The sequence below is a fragment of the Corylus avellana genome, chromosome 1, assembly GCF_965113065.1.
Source record: "Corylus avellana chromosome 1, dhCorAvel1.hap1.2, whole genome shotgun sequence".
Lineage (NCBI taxonomy): Eukaryota > Viridiplantae > Streptophyta > Magnoliopsida > Fagales > Betulaceae > Corylus > Corylus avellana.
In genome coordinates, this window is record NC_142490.1 from 5,972,452 (window position 1) to 5,999,008 (window position 26,557).

The window sequence follows — 26,557 nt, forward strand, 5'->3', positions numbered from 1 at the left end:
CCCTAGAGTTGTAATTGCATATCCTAGAGTATTTCTAAAACAGGCAGCTGTTTGGGAAGGGATTTTCTGATGAAATTTGCAAATTATGTTGGCCTAATATGAAAATTTTCAGCCTAGATGACATCTTGGACTGAATACAAACCTATGCTGTTATGACTTATAAAATAGAAGCCTGCCACGACCACTTTGTTTGTGTTTCTTGTGCTATTTTATGTAATCATTGGGTCTCTTTTTGTATGGGATTTTAGTATTACCTCTATTTGGATTAGTCTAATAATATTTCTCTCAGAATTTGAGTAAGCAATAGAAGATGCTATGTATGTCCCATGTGTACCTGGGTTTGTGAAACAAAGATGGGGGAGAGGAGGTAGAAACACTTGATTCTGTGCTCCTGAATATGCAATCTTGACTTGAAAGTGGAAATTAACATGAATTTCTCATTCTAAGAAAAAATTACAATGAGTGTTAACAAACATGAATTTCTTAGAATGAATTTCTCATTCTAAGAAAAAATTTAATGCAGTTTGGCTGTGTTGGGCAAAATTTAATGTCAAAGGAAGAGGGCTAGCATTGGTATAATGGTATGTAAATGGGGATAAGCTTGTGAAATTTATGATGAGGGATTAAATATTAATAAAGTAGGACCTCTGACACGTCATGAGTTTGGTCCCATGCTATGGTCCACTAATACACCCTTATTATATGAAAATAAAGTGGCAATAATTAAGAAACTTGGGAGAGAAGGAATTGGAGCATTCACATTGGGTAGCTAAAAAAATACCAAAAATATTTTCTTAATCCGTCAGTCATTTTGCCTAAAGATTTGACTAGCTGATTCTCTTTCTTCTTTGAGAATAATTAAAATAAATAAAGAAATAATATTTTAAATGAAATAGCGAATGTGAACCGGTAAAACGTTTATTTGGATGTATGTATTTTGTATGCATGTAATTACTTGTTGTAGATTTATTTTTGTCATTTTAGCTTTAGATTTGCGTATTTGAAATGATTATTTGTAGGGTTATGTACAAGGTTGGGGTTGGGGTTGGTTGATGATCTATCTCACGCTAAGTCATAACAATCTTGGCTTTGCATTTGGTGGTTTTAAATGATTGTATTATTGAATTTTCATAATATATGCCTACAAGATCTGTGTGCGTGCTTGTGTGATTATGTTGGCCCATGGACCAAAATATCTTAAAAGACTACAAAATTACTGCTTGGTAACCAAATTGTGCACTGATAAACTAAGATAAATTATCGAAGGGTTTTTTGGTTGCTGTTTTTGTACCTATGCCACAAATCTAAGATGTGGTGAAGTTGATTTGTATCTCATGTCTTTCATAATGGGTATAGATTTTCATAATTCTCAACTCGGTTATGAAATTAAAGGTTTTCCTTTTCAATAATTTGCAAGTCGGTAGTGGAATTGTCAAGCACGTGCGTTATAATTCTCTAGTAAATCTTCATTATAACACCCATTTAAATTATAAAGGCCGAGGAGAATTTTTTTAATAAAGTGCACCACTTGTAATGATAAATGTTATTTTTAAAAGGTAAAAAATAAAACTCAAAATACCCAAGTGACATGCCATACACGCAATTCGTGTATACGTAAAACAGGAAATTACAGTCATAGCAACTAATAAATTCATTAAAAAGTACATTACATTTCAAATAAGCTTCTACAATTACACGGCTCTAAAACGTACGGCATTGCGCTCCCACAATTACTTATGTTACAAAATACCACATTGTGCTCCCAAAATAACACAAACATAAAAAAACACAATGTCATCTCAAAGTTACATAGACCTCAGTTCAACTTCAAACGGCCAAGCTTGCATTCATACGAACCACTTGAAGTGTATCCAAACAACAAAACGAAAATGACACTTAAACAAATTACCCAGAAACACACAAGAATTGTTTGGTAATTCTTCTTAACTGCATGGAGTTTGATCTCCCCAATCTCTACTTCCTTATGATACCGGGCAATTTCTTTATCCATTTCTACCTTCAAACACATATTTTCTCTCTCCATTTCTACCTTCACCTTACTGACTTCAACTTGAACCATGTCTTCACACCGCTTAGCTTCTGACAACAATTTTTGGTGCTTTCGCCAGAACCAAGTTCCAACCCTTTTACATTTCGCACATAGCTCAGGATCAACTCATTCAAAGTAACCACAATCTCGGTTGATCTATAAAATAGTAAACAAATATTAATCACCAATCTAAACACATACAATATTACACATACCCATTTTTTTTATAGTTATATTTAAAATAGGTAAATGGTTAAAGTTTTTTTCACAATCAATTTTTTTTTTTCTTTTTTCGCTACACTATCGAATATGATAGTGTAGTTGAAAAACCATTACACATAAAATTCGATACCTAAACCCTAAACCATTACACAAGCATCACGCCTAACCCTAGATGCTCTTATATATTGACAATAGAAGCCATGCGCGAGAAGTATGGCATGTTCAAACCCTAAACCCTAAACAAATTATAACAAATAACTAAACCCTAAAATAACCCAACAAAGAACCCACAACCATCACTACTCAACTTAAACACACATAACCAACAACGAAAATTAAAACCCTAAACAAGAAATTCAAACAAGAAATTATCAATACTTACCCTAAACCCTAAAGAACACCCTACAAAAATTACAACCATAAACAATAAATGGATAAAGAGTTTGAAGAACTTGCCCAAATTTTGGTTTTCAACCAATACACAAGCATCACACCTAAACAAATTATAACAAATAACTAAACCCTAAAATAACCCAACAAAGAACCCACAACCATCACTACTCAACTTAAACACACATAACCAACAACGAAAATTAAAACCATAAACAAGAAACTCAAACAAGAAATTATCAATACTTACCCTAAACCCTAAAGAACACCATACAAAAATTACAACCATAAACAAGAAATGGATAAAGAGTTTGAAGAACTTGCCCAAATTTTGGTTTTCAACCATTACACAAGCATCACACCTAAACAAATTATAACAAATAACTAAACCCTAAAATAACCCAACAAAGAACCCACAACCATCACTACTCAACTTAAACACACATAACCAACAACGAAAATTAAAACCCTAAACAAGAAATTCAAACAAGAAATTATCAATACTTACCCTAAACCCTAAAGAACACCCTACAAAAATTACAACCATAAACAATAAATGGATAAAGAGTTTGAAGAACTTGCCCAAATTTTGGTTTTCAACCATTACACAAGCATCACACCTAAACAAACTATAACAAATAACTAAACCCTAAAATAACCCAACAAAGAACCCACAACCATCACTACTCAACTTAAACACACATAACCAACAACGAAAATTAAAACCATAAACAAGAAATTCAAACAAGAAATTATCAATACTTACCCTAAACCCTAAAGAACACCCTACAAAAATTACAACCATAAACAAGAAATTACGTGTTTGAAGAACTTGCCCAAATTTTCGCAACACTCATCATAAACATAAAACATGCCTTGTAATTTTCGCAACTCACAAACCTCCTCCCGAAATTGTGCTCTGTTTGAGCTGTTTTTACAACCATCGGCCGCTCACAGTAACAAAGCCTCTGCGGTGAAGATGATCGAAGCTCCAGAACTTGAGGTATACTCCATAATTTCTCTCTCTCTTCGCAATAAATCAATATACAATAGAAAACAAAAATTTGTTAACAATAAATCAACATCACAGAGTTAGGGATAACCAAATTAAAAACCCTCTCAAGAAAACCCCAATTTACGAAAAACCCTAGAACGATACTACACATTTCGGTGTAAATTTACGAATCAAATAAGGGCAAAAACTTACCTCGTTGTACACAAATGCGCAAAGCTCCAAACTTTGGGTTGATCTCGAGTGGGTGTCGGGTAGCTTGTCACGTGGCTGTCGGAGGTGGGTTCTACCTCTCTCGGGTCCCTTTCGCTCGTGACTCAGCAACGTCCTCCCCTCCCTCGTGCGTGCCGGGTTTTTCCAGACCTTTTCAGTTTTGTTTATTTGCTGTTTTAACTAAGTTTAAGTCTGGGTTGGGTTGGTTTGGGGGTTGGGTCAGCAGGGTCGGGGCGTGGGTCAGATGGGTTTGGGCGTGGGTCAGCTGGGTTTGGGCGTGGGTCAGGGTGTAACCACTTGATGGGGGTATTTTGGGCACTAAATCGCATAAAGTGACCACGTGCGTCACACGTGGTCACTGTTCCGTCAGTCAAAGCGGGTTTGACTGACGGAGTGCCTGAATTGCCAAAAATTGAAACTTTAGGGGGGTGGATTGCAAAAATTGAAACTTTGGAGGCGGAATTGCAAATCGCTGACAACTTTGGGGGGGTAAATTGTAATTTTTCCTAAGAAAATAGTAGATAGCCAAATAAAGACCACAACCCCGAAGAGGATCCTCAAGATGAAAGAAGCAAATAAGAATGATGTCACCGGTGCTGGTTGTGGCGACTCATGGTGATAGTTGTAGGTGCAAGTAGAAGCACCTGAAAGATTCTTAATTTTAAGCCAATTACACGAAGAGCTGGAAAAACTAAGAGATACTTGTAAAAGAGTCACCACCATGAATTGTGATAAAAGGGTGAAGGTGCGTGTAGCTGACGCGTAACAAGGTGGCACGTGGCATACATGCGCTACAACAATCGTTATTGAGGGAAAAAGGGACGACTGGAAATGGTGATGGAGGGGCGCATGACATGTATATTGTATGGGTGGAGGAAAAACAGTACTTCTAACTTCCAAACCACAAATAGGAAAGTTGTTGAAATAAGAAGAAAATGGAAAGAGGAAAACAAAGGGAGGTTAGGAAAGGTTTATATATATATTTTGAAGTCGTGTAGAACTGAGGAAATTCTAACAAAGCGTATGATAGTAAATAGGGACTTAAGATTTAAGGTAAAAGAAAATTCAGGATAAGATAGATAATCATGAATAGAAAATAGAAAAATCCTAGTTGTCCCAAAGAAAATAAATATTTCTTAAAAATGGCAAGAAAGAACTTAAAATTGTGATCTACAGGGGAAAATGGTGGATTTTAGATTGAAAACAACGGTCATTAAGTCTCATAACATGCGTGCTGTAAATAGCTTTCTGGTTTGGAGTCATATGCGTGATTTGATTCTCGTAGAAAAAGTTAATGCCCTATTTACTATCGTATGAGCAACATTGCACTAACTCGATTTAGCACCGGGAGGCTCTTAGGCATTTGATCAAATAGGGATTGAAAATTTAAGTTAGGACAGAGAAATTTGAAACTAGAGCATTTCGTTCGAACGAGAATGGACCTGTTTAAACGAGAATTAAAATGTCATGTATCAGCTGAGAATTTACACGGCAAAATGAATGGCCAAGATCGAATATAAAATGATAGTGTTTAAACGGTTTAACATGCCATTTGAACGGAACAAGATCTCCAAGTGTCAACCATTGTGTGGGTTAGAGAGTACTCATGAATCCTGTTTTAAATTGGATTTAGTACACCCTATCAATGACTATCCAGAACAAGAATAGAAGAGGCACAAGTCATTCATTCATTCATACGTTAAGGTTTGTCTGAAGTTGTCTCACATTGCTTATTTCCTTGGCCCAAATAAGATATAACCACTCTTTCTGTCCCCTAAGTGGGTGTAAGTGAGTGAAGGAATTGGCAGTGCTAAGAACAGTGATCATCAGTTACAAATGCTAAGAGAGGTGAAGACTACATGGATTATATGAAATGATGATTGATTTCTAACCTACAGTCAACCCATCTCCATTACAATTCTGCCTTTGCCTAACCCATTTCTGGTGGATAAAAATCCTTTTCATTTCAAATGAAATAGATGGTATCTATTTCATGGTCAAAATTTAAAATTAATGCATTTAATGGTGTACATGATATCACATTATTTAATTTTTTTTTAAAAGAGTCAGAATTATAATATTATAGACACCGTTAAATGCATCAGCTTTAAATCTTGACTATAAAATAAATACTATCAATTTCATTTGAAGCTAAGAGGATTCTATTCTGTCTCCAGTTACCACACAGTCTACTGATTTGCTTCAATGGCATGTGCATGTGTATTTTTATTTTACTTAAAGAACTCAAGGTGAAAAAGAAAAAAAGGAAGTAATTTCTCACCTGTAAACATCTAATATCCTTCCCCATCACCAGTAGTCACTACATGAGCATTTGCCATCAACAAAGTGATGGAAACGATTGGCATCTCTTACAATAATTTCCCTCTTAACAATCTTCGATATATATTTGGTCAGAGTGTGACAGTCAATACAAACACGTAGATTCTTGGTGATCCTAATCAAGCTCCCAGCTGGTGTGTTTAAGAGACCAAATGCAATAGCTATTCTCTCGCTGTGGCCCCAAAGCAACTTCACCTTCATTGCCTCGTCTACATCACGCAGAACACAACTGGTCTCTGCCACATAACCAGATGCCTCCACCTCTATCCTCAAACTTTCCAAAAACTGATAAACATCTGCCCACTTTGGATGAAAATAATCTCCAGCAAAAAATGTATACACCTGGTTTCCTACTTCAATTGAACTATATCCGGGTGTTTTTTTCAGGCCCCGTGTCCTCATGAGGCCTCGAATGTAATTCACTGTATTCCATCTCCTTGCTTCAGCATATATATTTGATAACACAACATAAATTCCAGGATTCATGGAATCTAAATGAAGTAATCTATCTGCAGTTTGTATGCCCATGTCAATGTTTTTGTGGGTTCGACATCCGCTCAGCAAGGCTTCAAGCACCGCGCTGCCTGGTTCAAAAGGCATTTGTTTGACAAAAGCCACAGCTTCCTCAAGACGGCCCGCCCTGCTAAGAAGATCCACAACACAAGCATAGTGCTTCTCAGTGGGCATAATGTTGTGGTCTCTCTCCATTCCGCGAAACAAAGTAATACCATCTTCCACAATGCCCGAGTGACTACAAGCAGTTAGAAGAGCCACAAAGGTAGTTTGATTTGGCTTGAGTCCCTCCTCTATCATTTTTCTATAGACAACAAGAGCTTGATGCCCATGGCCATGCATCCCATAGCCAGTTATCATTGAGTTCCACAAAATAATATCTCTAGAAACGGATCCACTGCCAAATACCCTCTCTGCAGAATTTATCTTTCCACACTTGGCATACATATCAATCAGGGCTGTCATGTTAACTACATCAAATGCAAAGCCACAGCGAATTAAACTAGCATGGACACTTCTTCCTTTCTTCAAAGAGCCCAGGTAGGCACAAGAATGGATTAAACTAACAAGAGTGACAGAGTTGGCTGCAACTCTCTCTTCTTGCATCTGACTAAATAATTTCAGGGCATCTTCGGCATGTCCATTCTGTGCTAACCCTACTAGCATGGCAGTCCAAGTAATCACATTCCTATTTTTCATTCTGTCAAAGACAAAGAACGCATGCTTCAAGGCACCACATTTAGAATACAGATCAACAATTGCAGTAGACAAAATGAGATTCGAATTGAGACCCTTTCTATATATACAACCATGGAGGATTTTTCCACCGTCCAAATCAGCTGTTTGAGCACAACCCTGAAGGAGGCTAATCATGGTTCCTGAATCAAAACCGACACCACTAGATACCAACCTATGAAAGAGTTCAAGAGCTTCTCGCACCAAACCATTTTGAACAAATCCCGACATCATAGCATTCCATGAAACCAAATTTCTTGTGGGCATGCCAACAAAAGCCAGTTGAGCACTTCCAACATTACCCATCTTACTATACATGTCAACCAATGAGGTAACCACTAAAACATCATCACCCATTCCTAATCCAAATACACACCCATGAACACATTTTCCAAGTTGCAAACTCTTTTGTTCTGTACAAGCTTGAATTAAGCAAGCAATAGTTACCGGACTTGGCCTAGTCCCGCAACGGCGCATATCAAAAGACAAATCAAAAGCCTCGTTAAAATGGCATGCCTGTACATACCCACCTATCATAGAGTTCCAACAAACAACATCCCGTTCAGGCATTGCATCAAAGATCCTTCGCGCTTCATCAATACTACCAAATTTCACCAAGAAATTTATCATCGAACTCCCCAAAAACCGATTGTTTTCAACCCCATTTTCCACCGCTGTCCTAATTACTTCCCTACCCATTCCATAATCTAACAAGCCCATGCATGCCCTGAGTGCAAAATTACACGTATAACTATCAATTTCCAAATTGCAAGACCCCATCATTTTAAACAACTCAAGGGTCTCATTGTACCGCTCATTTCTTACATACCCACCAACCATGGCATTGCATAGAATCTTTTCTGGCTGAGAAAATTGATCAAACACGTGACGGGCATAGCCAACATGACCCAAATCACAATACGTCCTAACTAGTTTTGTAGCCAAAGTTTGGTCGCTGGATATAGAATTGGTGATAATCTGGGTGTGGATGCACTTGACCTTGATAAGGCTCTTTGACAATTCCTGCAAAAGCGACAACAATCTGTAAACAAATAGACGATGGTTGGTTGTGTTGGGCATCACTGAATGGACGAGTAAAGCTAGAGAAGGTAGATGAGTGGACGAGTCTCAAAGCCATAGGCTACTCTTTGCTGAGCAAAATGCGCGCTAATCTCGTTCGCATTTGGTAACTTCACAGAATGCCAGAGAAGTAACGGTCACTTAATGTAAGAACCGAAAAAACAGATTTCTCCCCTGCATCTGTTGAGCGATTATATCGCCTCGAACGTGAACTTGCTCTTAAAATTACAATTGAATTTAAAAATAATTAAATTTTGATCTATTAATGATCTTAAAAATCACATCACTTCACTTTGGGAGGATTCAAAGATAATTCTAACCGACATTACTCATATTTATAACAATAACCTTATTTTATAGACAGTTAGACTATACGGCTTTCATATAACGTAGATGTTGGAAAAATAAAAATCAACTTTTAGATTGTATTTTTTTGTACAAATCAACAGCTGATTTTTATTGCCACATCTTCAAATTATTTTACAGTTCTATAATAATCTACTAAATAACATTATTTTTTTTAAAAGATATATTCTTAGATGATATAGTGGGTATAGATATATGTTTTTTTTTTTTAAAAAAAAATAGTATATGACTAAGGGTGCGTTTGAGATTGCGATTTTGCAAGAATAATTTGCGTTTTAAAAAGCACTTAATTTAAAATAAGAAAAAAACTACGATTTCTATAAGTAGTCCAGGAAGTGCTTATATTTGAAAAAGTACCAATTTAAACAAAAATTACTATTTCATATAATAAATATTTGATAAAAAAAATATTTTTTAATATGTTTTACCAAACGCCTATATAAATTTAAAAAGTAGCAATTTCAAAAAACAATTTTTAAAATTTCACTTATTGAAACCGAAATCCCAAATGAGCCACAATGGCTACCAATCAGGATCATCATTGTCTCCAAATATTATTCATCCTTTGATCAAACCATCACAAGCAGGAAGCATTAAGCTTTCAATTAGATTGACAAGTCTCTTGAACAAACGACATTGTAGATGCTCTAACATCAAACAAGAACCGATGATCTGCCTGCTGAAATGCCCCCAGAATATTTGGTCCCTGTTGATAAATAGGCAGGATAGCCATGCAAAACATATCATCAAATACTTGGAACACTGCTTTAGAATCCACAACAAGCTCTGCTCCCATAAAATGAAAAGTCAAAGATGGCAAGGCCGTATGATTCGCAGCTGAAATGACTTTATAGCAAATATCATATGGCACTTGCTCTCCCTCTATAGGATTCCATCCATATCTCTGCAAGTTCTTCACCATCTCACCTTTCACCACATTATACGCACCTGGAACGAGAAAAGATTGCCCGCTTCCCGAATCAAGGACGAAACCCCCTGTACCTGTTAGAATATAAATTAAACGATTAAATTTATTTCTTCGTGTCAACTCTTTTTTTTTTTTTTTTTTTCAAACAGACTATTTGAGTGTTAAACACATTTTTAAACCCATCAAATGCAAACTCCAACATGCCCTAGAGTATGTTTCGGTTGTGTTTGAGAAATAGAGTTTTTAAGTCAAAAATTGCTTAAATGAAGCTTTTGCCAAAAGTGCGTTTTAGCCATTTTTTAGCTTTTAGGACTCTTAAAAGCACTTTCAATTTTTTTTTATCAAAATGGATACTTTTTCTTCAGACCGACTTTTTGAGTGTTAAACGCACTTTTAGGCCCTCAAATACACACCAAAACAGGCCATAAAAGTGTATTTGAGGGCCTAAAAATGCGTTTGACTTTCAAAAAGTCGATCTGAAGAAAAAGTACTCGTTTGGTAAAAAAAATTGAAAGCGTTTTTAAGGGTCAAAAAATAACCAAAACGCAATTTGAAAAAAGTTTAAAAATAAAGCTTTTGCCAAAAAAACGTTTTTTAACTTAAAAACTTTATTTCTCAAATAGAATCCTAAACATGCTTTAAGCTTCTAAAATAAACAGTGATTTGACAGTACCGTCATCGTTCAGCTTAAACACGGTCGGATCGATTGGAAGCCGCACTGCATCGATGCTGATTCCCAACATGTTCACATAGTATCTGGGAATTCCTGGCAGCATGGGGGTTGTTTGTACTATTCTTTGAGCATCTCCTCTTATTTGTGCATCAGGGCCAAAGCGCAAGTATGTGTAGGTTCCCTGTGCCGTGGTCCATGAAGGGAGGCAATAAGAGAAGCGTAGGTTGGTGACAGGGCCTAGTTGTCTTAGGATTGACCTTCTCCCAGACCCTAAGCCAAAAATTCCTGCTATGACATTGTTTGGTCCAATGTTTCCACCAAATACTATGTTTCGGTTGTCGAAGCCACACCCGAACACCACATTTTGGAAGCTTGCAAATCCTCCATTGGCTGGGAATGTGAAGTTGTCAGCTGAAACGATGCCCCTCGTGCTACTACCTGTAAAAACATAAAGAGAAAATAGGAAAGTAAATGCTCTTAGGTGCATGCGTTACTGAATCGTTTTTTGTTTAAGATATTATTTGTCCCCGTCAATTCTAGCTGATGAATTGGTATTGTATTGGGTTACAACAAATATTTCTCTAGGACACAATGGAGGTTAGAAACACGGATTGGGATTCTCTAAAATTCTCCTTAAATTTGAGATTGTCAAATTTATAAATATCAGCTTCATTTCATCTAAATGTTTAAAATAAGTCATGTTTCAGAATTTAACGAGGAAGCTACTAAGTGACATAAATTTAATAAGGTAGCTTCCTCATTAAATTTTGAAACATGACTTATTTTAGACGCTTAGATGAAATAAACGGCTGAGATTTATGAATTTGAGAATTTCAATTTTAAAAAGAATTTTAGGGGATCTTAATCCCAGAAACACCCTTAGAGTTCAAGCAAGAGGGACTCAAATTTTAAACTAGAAGGTTGTTACGAGAGACAGAAGAAAAAATTGGTTTGCAATGAACTCTTTATAGTATTAAATAAGCAATTTTAACGTCTGTTTACTAACAAACAATGCGTGTGCGTCCGACCGTACTAAATTACGTGAAGAAATTTAAAAAATACTTTTAATACCTAAAAAGTTATGACGCAAACAGAAAGCCGGCATGATTAGTAAAAAACTCCAAAAGCACTTCTATAAATTTTTTACTCTAAAAATGGTCAAAAACTCATTTTTGGAAAAAACTTAAAAAATAAATTATTTTTTGGCTTTAAAAAGAGTAGGGCCTTATAAATGCGAACTTAATTTCTCTCTCTCTCTCTTTTATTTTTTGGGACTCTTTTCTTCTAGAGCTAGCTCTTTAATACCATCTATTTAAAACATTCCAAAAGCCACAAACTAGACATATGTACATAGATTAAAAAATATATATACATATTAATTTCTAACTCATATACCGGCACTTATCCTAAAAATATTTCACGTGTTATGGCTTCTTTATTAAAGAGAAGTTTAAACCCACACAAGAATAAATACATTAGAATATAAATCAAATAATTAAATTCATTTATTCTTATTGGCTAAAAGTTTCGAAATTAGTGGTGATTTCACGCTACCTCCTATGTAGGCGGACTCGTAAAGGCATAGACCTTCGTGACATATTTTGGGAACACAGAGGGGATGATCACAAGACACGGCATGGTACGTCTTGGATTCATGGTAATTGAAATTTCCGCCTAAGAGGGGGAAACAGATGGTGCAGCCGTCGGCTTGAATCCACGTGTCATCGGAGCCGGTGTCGACCAACAAGTACGTAGTGTAAGCTTCTGAGCCAATGAACATTTGAGCCATGTAAAGGCTAGTCCAAGCCATCACAATCCAAGGTCGCAGTGTCTCAATGCCTTGCTCTGTTTTCTCCATTAATGTAGAATTCATGGAGTATTTGTAATGAAGAGCTCGAGCTCTGGAGAGTTGAGCTATTCTAGAATGATGTTCTTCAAGAGAGAGGTTTCTGGGGAAGAGAGTTGTATCAATGGAGGATCTTGGGATTAGCTTGATGCTAAAGCCTTTGCCTGAGGCTGCAATGAGAAGATGAATGATAAGGGTCACCCAATATACAGCAGAGAGGCTTCTCGAAGCCATTGTCTCCTAGCTCTTAGCAAGCACATATTGTGGTGTTAGTATATATATATATATATGAGAAGTTGAAACCGTCAGCCAGGTGGGGCACTAATTAACTCTGCAGTAAATTAATTAATGTTGTCTCTTTATAAACAAGATTTGATTTAGGTGGGGTGAAAAAATTATGATAAATTTGGACCGTTGTCGTAGTTTTTTTATAACACCTAAGTCAAATTTATAATGAAGTACTTTATCTAGCGGTTTGTAGGAGGAAGCCGATATCTGTTGCGGGAAACTTATAGTTCACATCATTTTGAGAACCGGTAGCCCGGGGCGGATTTAGATTTTTTTTTTTGGTGCATTAAAAAAAAAAAAAAAACAAAAACAAAAAAACACAGAAAAATAGGCAAATTTGGATATATGCATGATTGATGGTTAGTAAGATAAGTCTTAAAAAAAACAAGAAAAGGAGAAGTGTTAATTAATTGATTAGTCATTATTAGTTAATTAAGGTAAGTAGGCCGGATAATATTAAGTAATTAATTGTGAGAGAAGTGTTAATTAATTCATCATCATCAGTTCATGATTCTCTGTATCCTTGTAACAAATTGCTTTTATGATTAGTGCATAAGAATAAAGACTTTTATTTAATTTATTTCGTTTGACAATTAGTCTCAGAGCAGGTATTTATTGTCAGCATTAACACCAGCCATTGTAGTATAGTCAAGATGCACCTACAGTACTACTTTAAACGGCAAGAGGTCTAGTGTTTTGACTTGGAATTTATTTATTTTTTCAAATTTTTAGAAAAAAAAGCTAAATTTAAACAGCTCATGAATGCTCAAGAGACCTTTCTAAACAAGCCATTTATCAAGAGCCAAAAAGTTAAGAGACTTTTATAATAAACCATATTTGCAAAACGGATGGTAGCGCATTTACATCCCGCTCAGCAAAAGTTTTGCTAAATTTAGCCAAAATATTATTTATTTTTTTTATTTTAGCTATCCACTTTTTTAAAGTACTTACATTCGGCGTAGCATTTTAACTATCAACTTTTAATATTTTATTTAAAATTTATTATTTTGTATTTTTTATGTAGTTCTACAAGTGAGGGGAGAGAAGTTTAAATGGTTTTTAATTAAAGGAAAAAGGATGAAATGCTTTTTTAATTAATAAAATAATAGATTGTTGAGCTATAGTGCTCAACAACTTTGTTGAGCATTGTAGCTCCTCAACAAACTCTTAGGTAGTTTGCTTAGCCGGATGGAAAGTGATTTTAACACTATAACTCAATAAAAATAGGCAAAATGATATTTTGTTGAACTGGATGTGAATGCTCTAACTATTTGCAGCCTCATCAAAACCATTTTTTGGTTATTTTAGTGAGGCAATTATTTGGCGAAACTGCCTAACAAGTCTCATTTTCAGCCTTATCACTTTGATGGAAAAAATTTGTGAATAAAAAAATGGTTTCTCTCTCCCCCTTTAATAGTTGAAAAAAGAATAAACAAATCTTTGAAAAATAATATTTAAATGAAATAGTGAAAATGAATTGTTAAAATAGTGAGGCTGTTGAAAATGCTTTAACAAAGTGAGTAGTTACAATAGGTAAAAATGTACTTTTGTCTTTTGGTTATTTTGATGAGTAAAATTTGGTAAGGATGCTTGTCATTTGTTACAAGCCATTTACTAAAAGCCAAAAAGTGAAAGCTATTTAGCTTTTTAAGATTATATATTCATTTCCTTTTTCTCTCATCTACCAAAAACAAAAAAAAACAAAAAATATTTAACTAAAGTAAAGAAAAATATAAAATGTTTGATGTTTGATTCATTTTATAAGTGACCCTCTAAATTAAAGTAATAAAAGTCATATGGACTCTCACTCCTCTTATATATAGAACCCCGCCTATGAGTAATGTTATAAAATATCTTTTTATCCTTTCTTTTATTCTTCCAAAGTTTATATTATTTTTAAAATTATTATTAGATCAAAATTTAATAGTAATTTTAAAAGTCACTTTAACTTTGAGAGGACAAAAAGATGCTCCTCAAACATTACTCCGCTATATATATATATATATATATATATATATATATATATATACATTTAAATACTCAACCATAAGAACTCTCACCTCTATGCAACATAAGGGCTCGTTTGGTTCGTATAATGCGTATTTCATTAGGAAAATGAATAGTTATGACTGGAAATAAAAGAGAATGGAATGGAATTGAATAACTATTCATATTCCTTAATTTAGTAACAACACACATACTTTAATTGGAATTTAATCAAAATTACTAAAAGCTCCATGCTATTATTTTTTTCAACTCATATTTAAAATAAAAAAATTAAAAATTAAAGAAAATAAAGTGGGTGGCCAGCCACCCACATAAACAGCTGGGGTGGCCAGGTCACCCCTTATAAGCAAGCGCAGCCACCCCAAAGGACCCACGGGGGTGGCCACGACCACCCTCGACACCCTCAGGGGTGGCCGCACCACCCCCGGCCTCTTCTGTGGGTGGCTGACCACCACAATGGGTGGTCGGCCACCCACTTTATTTTTTTTAGTTTTTTTTAAGTTTAAAATAAACTCAAAAAATAAAAATGGGTTTTTTGGAAAATTTATTCAATTTCATAAGGAATAGCTGTTCTTCTTAGTTTAGAAGAAATAGTTACTCCTCTTAATTTAGATGAATAGTTATTCATTTGTATGAGATTAGTCATTCTCATGAGAATAACTATTTCTAGGAACAGACCCCTACCAAACAAAAGAATAACTATTCTAAAGAATATCTATTTCATTCTAGGGGTCTATTCCGCAAACCAAATGGCCAATGATCACATTTGATGTTCCCATTATCTGAGCCATTTACCATCCGAGGCATTCTCACTGTTTATTCTCTTCTTTCATCATTCATGCAGCAGGACAAAACACCAGAAAAAAAAGATTACACAGACATGCACCATGTACATAAAATACTCACGTTTAATATTGCATATTCTTACTACAATATACGCAAAAGCTTAAGCTTATTTTATATATATAATATGATGCCCTCAGGGCCAGGCATGCATGCCATTAATTAAGATAATATTTCCATACGTACAATACAAACCTCCCAGGAAGCATTGATCATTCAGGATCAATCAACATTTGCGCCGCCATACCTCCTAGCAGCCTCTTTGCTATCGATGGTTGCTGTGAAAGTCTGATCACCAGCTTTTTCCGGCCTAGAAGATCCGTTGAAGTTGCCGTATCGCCTTGCAGCTTCCCTGCTGTCAATGGTTTCTGCATACGCCTCTCTTTTTGGTGCTGGGTTCCGCGAGAACTGCGGGGGACCGCCAGAAGCCACAGATAATCCCGTTGCAGCTTCCTTCAAATTCTCCACAGCTTCGGCAATGTCGGATGTTGGTTTCCCGAGCGTGCCTTCACGGCTTGCCGGCGCAGCCCGCCATGCTGAACGGCTCGGCCTAGCCCAGCCTCCAGTTGTGACCGTTGTTGGCTCCGTGGCGGCGTCATTCTTGCGGCTGTAGTCATCTTTGTTGTTGTTATTGTTGTCGCCGTTATTAGCGTTTGATGGAGGGGCTAGTACTTGGCGCCAGTTGGCTGCATTTGGGAACCTGCTGGGTCGGCTAGCTTCTGTCTGGACTTTGGCGAGGAAGTCCTCAACTTCTTGTGGGCGATCTTCAGCTGGACTCGAAGGCCTGCGCAATTTGTCACTGCCATTATACAACTTATCTCTCACCTCCATCTTGGATCCGTAGTCTTTCTCCGGCTCAACCTTTGGTGGGGAGTTATTCCTGTTGTAGAAATTTATGATGAGATATACTATGAAAGGGAAGAGAGTGCTTCTTGCCAAGATGGACACAAGTTAGTTTTATAGACTGAGTTGAAAGAAATTTCTCTGCCTAGTTTAAAGAAAATTTTTGTCCAGAACAAAAGATGGAAAACAGACATTTCTTATAAGGAAACATATCTAGATTAGACTAAATAAGAAAGAGAATAAGAGAAATGTTATATATATATACTGAACAAATATCTTCATTCCATCCATCCAAACTAATATGGCAATATGGCATATGGTTCTCCTATAGCATTTGATAGATGAAAATGGATTTTTTAGTTAGAGGACCACGCTTTTGTGGATGAAATTAGAATACTTGCCGAGTATATATCATTTTTCATAGAGCAAACCCTACAAAGCTTAATTTAGAGAGTATAAAATATTCTAATACCTGTATCCATAATCTTTCACGGGCTCAACCTTTGGTAAGGGGCTTTGTTTGTATCCATAATCATTCACGGGCTCGACCCTTGGTAAGGAGCTTGGTTTGTATCCATAGACGTCCCTCGTTGGCTCGACCTTTTGTGGGGAGCTATATCTGTATCCAAAATCATTCACGGGCCCAACCCTTGGTCCGGAGCTGTATCCATATCCATAGTCTTTCAGTGGCTCAACCTTTGGTGGCGAGCTATATCTGTATCTAGAATCATTCACGGGCTCGACCGGCCTTGGGAAGGAGCTATGTTTGTATCCATAGTCCCTCATTGGCTCAACCTTTGATGGGGGCTTAACTCTTCCATAGATTTTCACTGGCTCAACCTTTGGTGGGGAGCCATATCTGTATCCATAGTCTTTCACCGGCTCAACCTTTGGTGGGGAGCCATATCTATATCCATAGTCTTTCACTGGCTCAACCTTTGGTGGGGAGCCATATCTGTATCCATAGTCTTTCACTGGCTCAATCTTGGGCGGGGAGCTATGCCTGTATTGTGTGAATACAGGCACACGGACATGCTCAACAACTGTCTCAACTTTTGCAACATAGCTCTGCCCATAGCGATTGGGAATGCTCACAATAATTGGCGTTTTTCGGCCCTCGGCATCGACGATGACTGGCCGGCAAACGTGATCGGAGGCGTAGCTTGCTTCGCTCCATTCATTAGCACGTGGCGGAGCCCCATTATAGGTGGAGTAGCCTGATCTATACCCATAACCATACCCATCCATCTCTAAGCTTTGTGTGAAAACCTCGTTTCCTCAAAGAACCTTAATTAGGACTACCTCTTCAGTTTCTAAAGGTGTCATAACTTATCCTTAAATAGAAAAATAATTTTCCTTTGTGCTTACATGACATGATACAAGAATCAAGGAGGGTACAGTGAGATTCCCTTCTTGTTCTTCGATTGACAACATAATTGAAGAATCATATTCTGCCAAATCGATGCACATATAGCGACCTGCATTAACTTCCCTTGAATGATTTATTTATTTATTTATTTTTATTTTCAGCTGCACTCTGCAGAATGTGTTGAATATATATATCCACCATAAAAGAATAAATAAAAGCTGAGAGAATCACTTTTGCTACATGGAAACAACTGTGAACTTTCAATGCAAGAATCAGAAGCTCCAAACAGGATATAAGATCAGTTGGGACATGGCCGTTCCAAGTGAAAAGATTGAGAAGAATTTTTAGAAAAGTTTACAATATTCACAACATGAACAAGTGCTTCGAAGCACTTGACACTACTTTCTGTTGTTTTCCATGGCTGGAATTAATTGGGAGCCAAGCTGGCTATTCGTCGATCTCCACCCATATTGTCTCTGCACTTTTTAAGTTTTTCTTCAAAAGGATCAATTCTACATTTTTCTTAAGAATCATATTCTGCTCATGAGCTTATCTATTGATCCATATGACCGATAATGCCACCAGCCAAATTATATTCCTCTTTATCTCTGATCTCTCAAGTCTCTCAACGTCAATGCAACAATGAGCAGCAGGAGAAAATTACTTTTTTAACTTTCTTTTATCCGTAGTCATGGTGTTTTCCCATCAAGCCAGATTAAAGAAAGTTTCATGCAGCCGCAACTTTGGATATGATATTAAGAGCATGTTTGGGATTGCGTTTGAGAAATAAAGCTTTTAAGTCAAAAAGAGCTTTTGGGCAAAAGCTTCAATTTTAAGCTTTTGTCAAAAGTTCGTTTTGGTAATTTTTAGGCTTCTTGGACCCTTAAAAGCGCTTTTAATTTTTTTACCAAACGAGTACTTTTTTCTTCAAGCGGACTTTTTGAATGCTAAAAGCATTTTTAAGACCTTTAAACGCAATCCCAAACAGGCTCTAACTGATGCAGCACGGCAAAGTGGCTTCGCAAAAATTAACAACAAACACAAGAATTACAACCCTTATTAAAAAAATAAGAGTTAATCTAAGGTTCGAGGTAGAGTAGAAAAGAAAACCACCATTAAAGTGTTTAAATAGATAATAATTAAAAAATAATAATAATTGAGCCTAGCTCTAGACGGTTATAACATATATTTATACTACCCAGACTCTTAACCCTAATAAAAAACTGAAAAAAGGTTGGTTTACAAAAAATTTCAGCTTCCCGTTCGAACTTGTAAAAATTTGAATCACCTTGTTCCAAATCTAGGTCGAACTTAGATTTTGGAACACGCCTTTTGGAAGTCTTTTGGATCACCTTGTTCCAAATCTAGTTTGAATTGAGATTTGGAATGCGCCTGTCTCTCCAGCTCTTTAAAATTCTATTTGTAACCGTTTTGACTCAGTAAAAGTTAGAAGCGACAAAACATGACTTCGTAGACATTTGAATCAGTTTTCCAATTAATGTCACCAAGCTTACTCTCATATGATGTCATAATTTTTTTCTAAGATTAGTCCGATAGGATAGAAAATTGCCCTGCATCAAAATTACTATATAACAAGGACACTTTCTTTGAAAGTGTCACATACATATATATTGAGCACCTCCTGTTTCAAGAATCAAGGCCAATTGATATATACTTGATTGATTGTAATGGGACTTCGCCCCTCTTCCATTAACCCACCTTTTGAAAACTTGACAAGGTAATCTCGTGTGCCTCTCTCGATTCTCTTGTTCATTATATTTCTCTACTCATGCATGTATATATATTTGATGCATGTCCTCATATATACAATTTTCTGGTATGATAAACTCATCAATAAATATAATATCCCAACTTTCAAATTAAAATTTTCTGACATCTAGCATGCTGTACGAACGTTCATGATGTGTTAGGACATGCATGTGCACCTCATGGTATTGAATTAGGATCCTTTCCATTTCATTTGAACTGGAAAATATCCAATTAGTTATAGTGGAAGAGTATTTTTGTCCCCTCAAAAAATGAAAAGACAAAAATACCCATCCACAAGAGGATCATGCTCCCATGGTATTTCCTTTGCGCCGGCTTTGAGGCATTAGTTAACAAACCTGGCTCTAACGGGTTGGGAGCGTTAAACTTGGAACCCCGTTGTAGGTGGAGTAGTTGCCCTCTATTCTCACAACCATACCCGGCCATCTCTAAGCTTTGTTCTTAAGGTTTCATAATTAGTTATCCTTAAATAGAAGAATAAGTTATTCCCTTCAAAGTCTTCCACTGAGAACTTTAATTGAAGAATTATATATATTCTGCCAATCTGTGGATAGTGACCTGCATTACCTTCCCATGAAAGAGTTTCAAGTATTAGCTTGTCTGCACTCTAAAGTGTTGCATCCACCATAAGAGAATAAATAAAAGCAAGAGAATCACTTTTATTTTTGTTAATTGGAAAAGGGAAAAGGGGACACATAGGATCGTAATATGCCACTACGCTATCCAGCCGTGGCTCATTCTATTTCATAGATCGCCTCCTCCGTGACTCAAATGGGATCAATTGTGGCTATCTTAATTGGGTGTGACTATAGATGGAATCCGACTGGGCCATAGCCTGATCCGGTCCCACCAAAGCATCGAGCATATGTAAGGATTCCACATTACAGAGGATCGAACTCACGCCCTAATACATGCCTTAACCACTTAAAAATTTCTTTGGGCCATTAAACCACCACTCTTGGTGGCCTCTTGTTTATTCCACACCGGACCACACGCAATTAGCTTTATATCCTTACAAAACGTTAAAGTCATGCATGACGTCTAGGGGTGGGCACGGGTCGGGGCGGGGCTGGTATCGGCCTTTTCCCCAACCCGCCCCGCACCCTGCGGGTTTCAAAATTTCAACCCGCCACCCGAGCATAGACAGCAATACCAATGCGGGTTCGGGTATTGCGCACGGGATGGGGCAGGTATTGCGGGTTGTGCGGGTTCTTCTCCAGATCCTCTTTCTTCTCCTCCATTTTCGTCAGATCTTCTTAGAACCCTGAGAAACAAACACTACCTACATCAAACGATTCAAACCTATAAACACAGAACCCCGAAAAACAAACAAACATACACAACTTTGCAAAAAACCAAAGAATGAAAAAGAAAACCAAAGATCGTGGTCTGTGGAGGTGGGAGCAGCAACGTAGACTAGAGAGAGAAGCAGACGAGAGGCGGAGAGAGAGAACACACCGGAGAGAGAGCAAGTAAGACGAGAGAGAGCAAGGGAGACGAGAGAGCGAGAGGGAGAGAAAAGGGGGGAGGCGGCAGAAGAAAAAGAGCGAGGCTGAATGGAGTAGGGTTAGGGTTTTTTTGTTTTTATACTTATGCAGCGGGTCGGGTTGGGTACCTGCAGGGAAAAACCTTTAAAACCCGCAAGGGTTGAAAGAATCCTACCCGAACCCGCAAAAGAACACATGAAACCCGGACAGGGCGGGGCGGTTCGGGGCGGGTTGGGCGGGTTTTTGCCCACCCCTAATGACGTCTATGAAGTGATAAAGATAAAGTAAACCTATTAATTACTTCGAGTCTTAGAGATAAGGATAAAGTAAACCTTTTACTTGGAGATAAAGATAACATCTCACTTACGTCTCCTTTTGGTAAACCTTTTACGTCTCCTTAAGATAAAGTAAACCTTTTACTTGGACAAAGAAACCTTACCCCACTCCTTTTGCTACACGAATCAATTAATTACTACATGAAAACAGTAATTAAGTGATGTTTTCCATCCTGTCCTGTAAAGGGAATATATATATATATATATATATATATATATATATATATATATATATATGAGAGTTGTAGACTTGTGTTTTGTTGTGGAGTGATAATGGGTAGCAGCGTAAGCTCACTGCAGGCGCAGGCGGTAGTTGGTGCTACTGCTGTCATCGGCATAGGTCTGTTGGCGTGTGTGGTTGCCGTCCTGTCACGCTCAGGCGGGAAAACAATGAAAGCTCCCGGAAGGGGTCATCGCATATCAAGGGGTGGTTTTGAACAAAACCCAAAGGCCTACTTTCGCGGCTTGCGTAAGAAGTAAACTTGCTAATTGCTATATTTATTGAATTAAACTTTTGATGCTTGGGCTGCAGGCTCTTATTTCTTCGATCGGCTTTTTTGTGTGTGTGTTTATCTCTTTGATCGGCTTGGAGATACCCTTTGAGCTTTGGCTGCATGTGTAAAATGGATATGTAAAAATTAATTGAATATCGTCTTTGAATGATTTTGTTGTTATCTTCAAAGGTTGTTTTTGTGTTTAATTTATGTTTTCATTTTACTTTTTTTTTTTCAAGAAATGCTAGAGACCGTCATACAACTATTATCGGCTGTTATTAGTTGATAGGCTGGTAAAACGCGCGCGCGCGCGCACACACACATATATATATATATATATATATATATATATATATATATATATATAAAAGTTGTATGGATCCTTTAATTTAGGAATGCAATTTCTCATCTTTCAACAATATTTTATGGAGGGTGGAAATTCATTGGCATGCTAATCTATTCCTTGCTTTTATATATCATTTTTTTTTTTCCTTTTCCAACTATTTATGAGCAATATCTCTAGTAATGTTATGCATTCCAACTAATCAAAGCACCATTTTCTACTTTATTTACTACATTTTCAATATAAACTCTAACAGGTTTTCTACTCGATCCATTCTCTATTTTCTTTAAATATTATTTTTTGAAACCACCAAGAGAGAAGAGAGAGAAATTATTAAAAAAAAAAAACATAAGCTAATAATTAAGCTACAGCACTTGCCTAAAAGTTAGCTAATAAAAAAAAAAAAAGTGTTTTAGATAAGGAAAAGACAAGTTAATGAACATGATTTTTAAAGCATTCGTTGGAGATGCTCCTAGGAATGCTCTTGAACTTCTTCATTATAGACGTCTAGAATTACATCAATTGAAAATGCTTATATTACTCATATGACCTCTCATCTATGCATTCTATACATTCTTTAAATCTACCTTCATTATAATTAAGCTTAATGAAATTGTTTTTTAGTGATGGCAATAAATTAATTATTAAGATCAAAAGAAAATCAAGATGAAATTGAACAAAGATCAAGAGAATATCAAAAGAAGCATCTTTGTTGTTTAAAAGACATTTTTGCCCCCCCCCCCCCCCCCCCCCCCCCACACACAAAAGTAAGAGAGTAAAATCAAGAGATATAACGTGAAAGATATCTTGTGAAATAAGGTTAAATGCAACTTAATTATTTAAAGCAACTTAATATCTTATTTCAGCATAAGCATAATTAATTATGCTTTAATCACTAAATGCATCATTATCAATGTTTTGACAATGTGACATTTCGTCTAAGTTAAGGAACTTTAAGTGACTCTCATAAAACTATCGAGGTAAGTAGTATTTTTGGCTCCTTCCAAATGTTGTTTGAAATGTTATTATTAATTAATTTATTGCTATCCATATCTACGCTAGCATATGTTATTTCTATTAAATGCTTCCAATTCAAGTCATGAAATTCCATGAAGGTTTTATATTGGGATTTGGCTCCCCTCGAATTTTCTAAGAATTCGAGTTTCTTAAATTCTTAAATTTGGCCATCAATTATATCTAAGAGTTAAAAATAATGCCACGTTTTTTGGTCTTATTAAGAAATAACTCGTTTTCTTCCCAAAATAATAACAAAAAACAATGCACAAATGAGCAAACATATGTATATTAAGCTTTTTCAAGAAGATGATTGTGTAATACTTGTTTCCATATTTTTTTCTTTCTTCATATTTTCTTCTGCAGAAAAGGTTGGGGGTTCTTGAGAATGTTCTCCAAACATACGTATGTAATACTCTTTCTAAGAAGAGGATTGCGTAATTCACTTTTCCATATGTTTTTTTTTTCTTCATAATTTCTTATGCAGAATGATCACCAAACGTATGTATTCAACTTTTTCTAGAAGAGGTTGCAAAAGTTAGGATTTTTTTTTTTGTTATTTCATTTTTTTTAATAAGACCATAAAAACGTGACAATATTATTTTTAATTCTTAGATATAATGGACGGCCAAGTTTAAAAATTTGAGAAACTTGAATTCTCTAAGAATTCAAGAAGATTATGGATATTGATACATGTTCATTAATGCTTGCTTGTGTACGGAATCAAATGTCCATGTTTTTTATCCATGAATGTTTTTTTTGGGTCATTACGCTCTATTTAAAGAAAATTACACATTTAAAGAAAGTTTTTATAAGAGAAAAGCCCCTCTACACATGTTAAATGTCCTAAGATGTGAAAAGTGTCTGCTAAATTGAAGTACAAGGCTAATAAAATTCTAATGTAGTTATTTGAGAAAGGAATAGAAAGACAAAGAAAATAAAAAGTTTTCATGGTAGACTTGACTCTGCCATAGTACTCTTATCAAGTTACAATTAAGTAGCGTTACAGCTGAAGCTCAATGAGCTCACAATCAAGTCTACCTATTAAATAAAAAGGTTGGAAAGAAAATCAAACATTTTCTTTAAATAATAATAATAATAAGAAATTATTTTTTAATTTGTTTTTAATTTATATTATAAACTAATTACCCGGTTAGAGGTTATGCAGTTAGCAGTTGTTAGCAATGAATAATTGCCACACTTGTACACCCCAACAGCACAACATGGTACCAGGGTTGGATAGAATGCACCACACTGAAAGGAGTGTGGCTCATCACCATGTATTGCCATGCAGATTGCACCTTGAAATTAATCAGCTGGCTTGGATCGACTCTTTCCGCGACCTCAAGTACTTGAGAATGAGTCATTTGGAATTATATGCAACCTCATGTGTACATTGCGTAATTGTATGCAAGGCCATAATAAAATAGACAAGAAAAAGTCATGAGTTTAGAACAAGAGTTTTAGTTCAAAGAAAAGTACTTCATGTTTTATGTTAATTTTGAACATTCATTATGTGTGTGTATATATATATATTATCATTTGATTTTTAAACCAACCGTTTAATCAGTTGTGAGTATGACTTGTTGAGCTTTCACTCAATTTTGTTTTTTCTTCTTAGGTTATGGAGCAAACAATGTTGTAAATAATATGGAATAAATAGGGAAAATATGAAGGAAAAAATAAAATAAAGAAATATAGACTTCAAGGCTTGATTGCAAATAACCATATCTTTAGAACCTATTTTGTCCTTTTTGTAAGTGCTAAGGGATTTGACAAAATAGTTTCCATAATATAATGAAGCGGAAATGTTACTAGTAACAAGAAATCATCTTTATAGAGAATTGCACAAAAGTAATTTGTAGGAGAAAAGATAGAACCTATGAGATTGTGTCTTTGCAATGACCAAATCATATTTATAGTGATTTTGGACACATCTAATGGTCCAAAAAAATCTAATGCTCCAAAATCGAAGACAATGACCAAATCATATTTATAGTGATTTTGGACACATCTAAATTATCTAATGGTCCAAAATCATTTGATCCAATAGTCACAAATTATAACCACCAAATCCACTTTAATAGACATCATAAATCACGTATTAAGAGCATTTTCAGCAGTTACCCAACCATTTTTTTTATATTTAAGGATCAAAACTACTTTTTGCTTCCTTATCTACAAAAACTCCACAATAATTTCCCTTTATCATTCCCTACATCATCAAAATATTATTTTTATTTTCATTAAAATAATATTTTCTTTTATTCTAAATTTTTTTTTCTTTTTCTTTTCATTTCTCTCTCATCTGCGTCTTCTTTCTCTCCCTGTCTTCTTCACTCTATGTTTCCTTCTTTTCTTTCCCCCCAGCCGCACCTCTCTCCCTTTCTCTATCTCACTCTCTGCCTCACTTTCCCCCCAGCAGATTCTCGCTCACGAAGACAGACACGGAGAGAACAGGAGAGAGAGAGAGAGAGAGAGAGTGATGCAGAGAGAGCTGGGAGAGGGACGGAGAGAGATGGTGAGAGAGAGAAAGCTCAGCAGATGGCCACGGCGAAGCCGTGAGTGGCTGGACAACGGCTTTTGGGCTCAGAATCATTCCTTGGATAAAATTATCCTTCCTTTAGTTATGGGTATTTGATTGTGAAGGGGTTGATTCTCTGGGTATTCGATTTGGGTAACCAATTGTGTTCTTGAGGATTTTTGATTGTCTTGAGTGGCTGGTTGGGTGTTGAGTTTCGGTTCTAATTGAGGTGTTCTTAGAATCTGTTTTGAGATGGTTTGGCCGAATGGATATAGAGTTTCTTGAGTTTTGGTTGAGTTGCTGAGTTCTGGAACAATTTAAGTTTTTTGGGGAAGATTGATTTTGTGGGTATTATTTGTTGTTTAATTTTGGGTGTAAATCCTTTGAGTGGCCGTGAGAGTGAAGATGGAGTATTGAAGATGGAGATTTGGTTTGTGTCCAAATGAAGTGCAGAAAAAGAGGGCGGAGAAGAACGGAGAAAAATAATGGGCGTGAAAAGATATGAGAGGAGAGAGAGTTTTTTTTTTTTTTTTTAATGATTATAATAAGGCAACGGATCCCTACCGTTGAACCCACAACACTGTAGCAGCTGATTGTTTAAGGAACCATATAAAGAATTTGTTGTGAGACGTTTTTTGTGATTTTTTAGACATATTCCCTAAACTTAGGGAACAGACCCATTTATAGAGAGTCTGCTGGGAATGCTCTAAACCCTTACAACAACTAGAAAACATTTAGATTTTCTTTAATTTCGCATATGAAACAATTTGTAAAAATTGCGCCTCATAGCTCCTCACAGTGCCCATTGCCCATGCCCATGTCATGTGACACGTGTGCATGATGCGGGTCGGTGG

The 26,557-nt window shown here is 36.2% G+C and overlaps 3 protein-coding genes across 3 annotated transcripts; all 3 read right to left on the reverse strand.

The window, feature by feature from the left end:
- Nucleotides 1-6,169: 6,169 nt before the first annotated feature.
- Nucleotides 6,170-8,756, reverse strand: LOC132168672 (pentatricopeptide repeat-containing protein At3g12770). Its single transcript, XM_059579683.2, has one exon. It carries the CDS (start codon nt 8,553-8,555, stop codon nt 6,195-6,197), a length of 2,361 nt encoding a protein of 786 aa, XP_059435666.2. The 5' UTR covers nt 8,556-8,756; the 3' UTR covers nt 6,170-6,194.
- A 690-nt stretch (nt 8,757-9,446) lies between these two features.
- LOC132168673 (aspartic proteinase nepenthesin-1-like) lies at nt 9,447-12,609 on the reverse strand. The gene is made up of 3 exons (XM_059579684.2): nt 12,077-12,609; nt 10,523-10,960; nt 9,447-9,923 (listed from the first exon to the last, which is right to left on the reverse strand). Exons 1-3 carry the CDS (start codon nt 12,600-12,602, stop codon nt 9,523-9,525), a joined length of 1,365 nt encoding a protein of 454 aa, XP_059435667.2. The 5' UTR covers nt 12,603-12,609; the 3' UTR covers nt 9,447-9,522.
- Nucleotides 12,610-15,553: 2,944 nt separating this feature from the next.
- LOC132171777 (uncharacterized) lies at nt 15,554-17,640 on the reverse strand. Its single transcript, XM_059583175.2, has 2 exons — nt 16,822-17,640; nt 15,554-16,386 (listed from the first exon to the last, which is right to left on the reverse strand). Exons 1-2 carry the CDS (start codon nt 17,595-17,597, stop codon nt 15,729-15,731), a joined length of 1,434 nt encoding a protein of 477 aa, XP_059439158.2. The 5' UTR covers nt 17,598-17,640; the 3' UTR covers nt 15,554-15,728.
- Nucleotides 17,641-26,557: the final 8,917 nt, after the last annotated feature.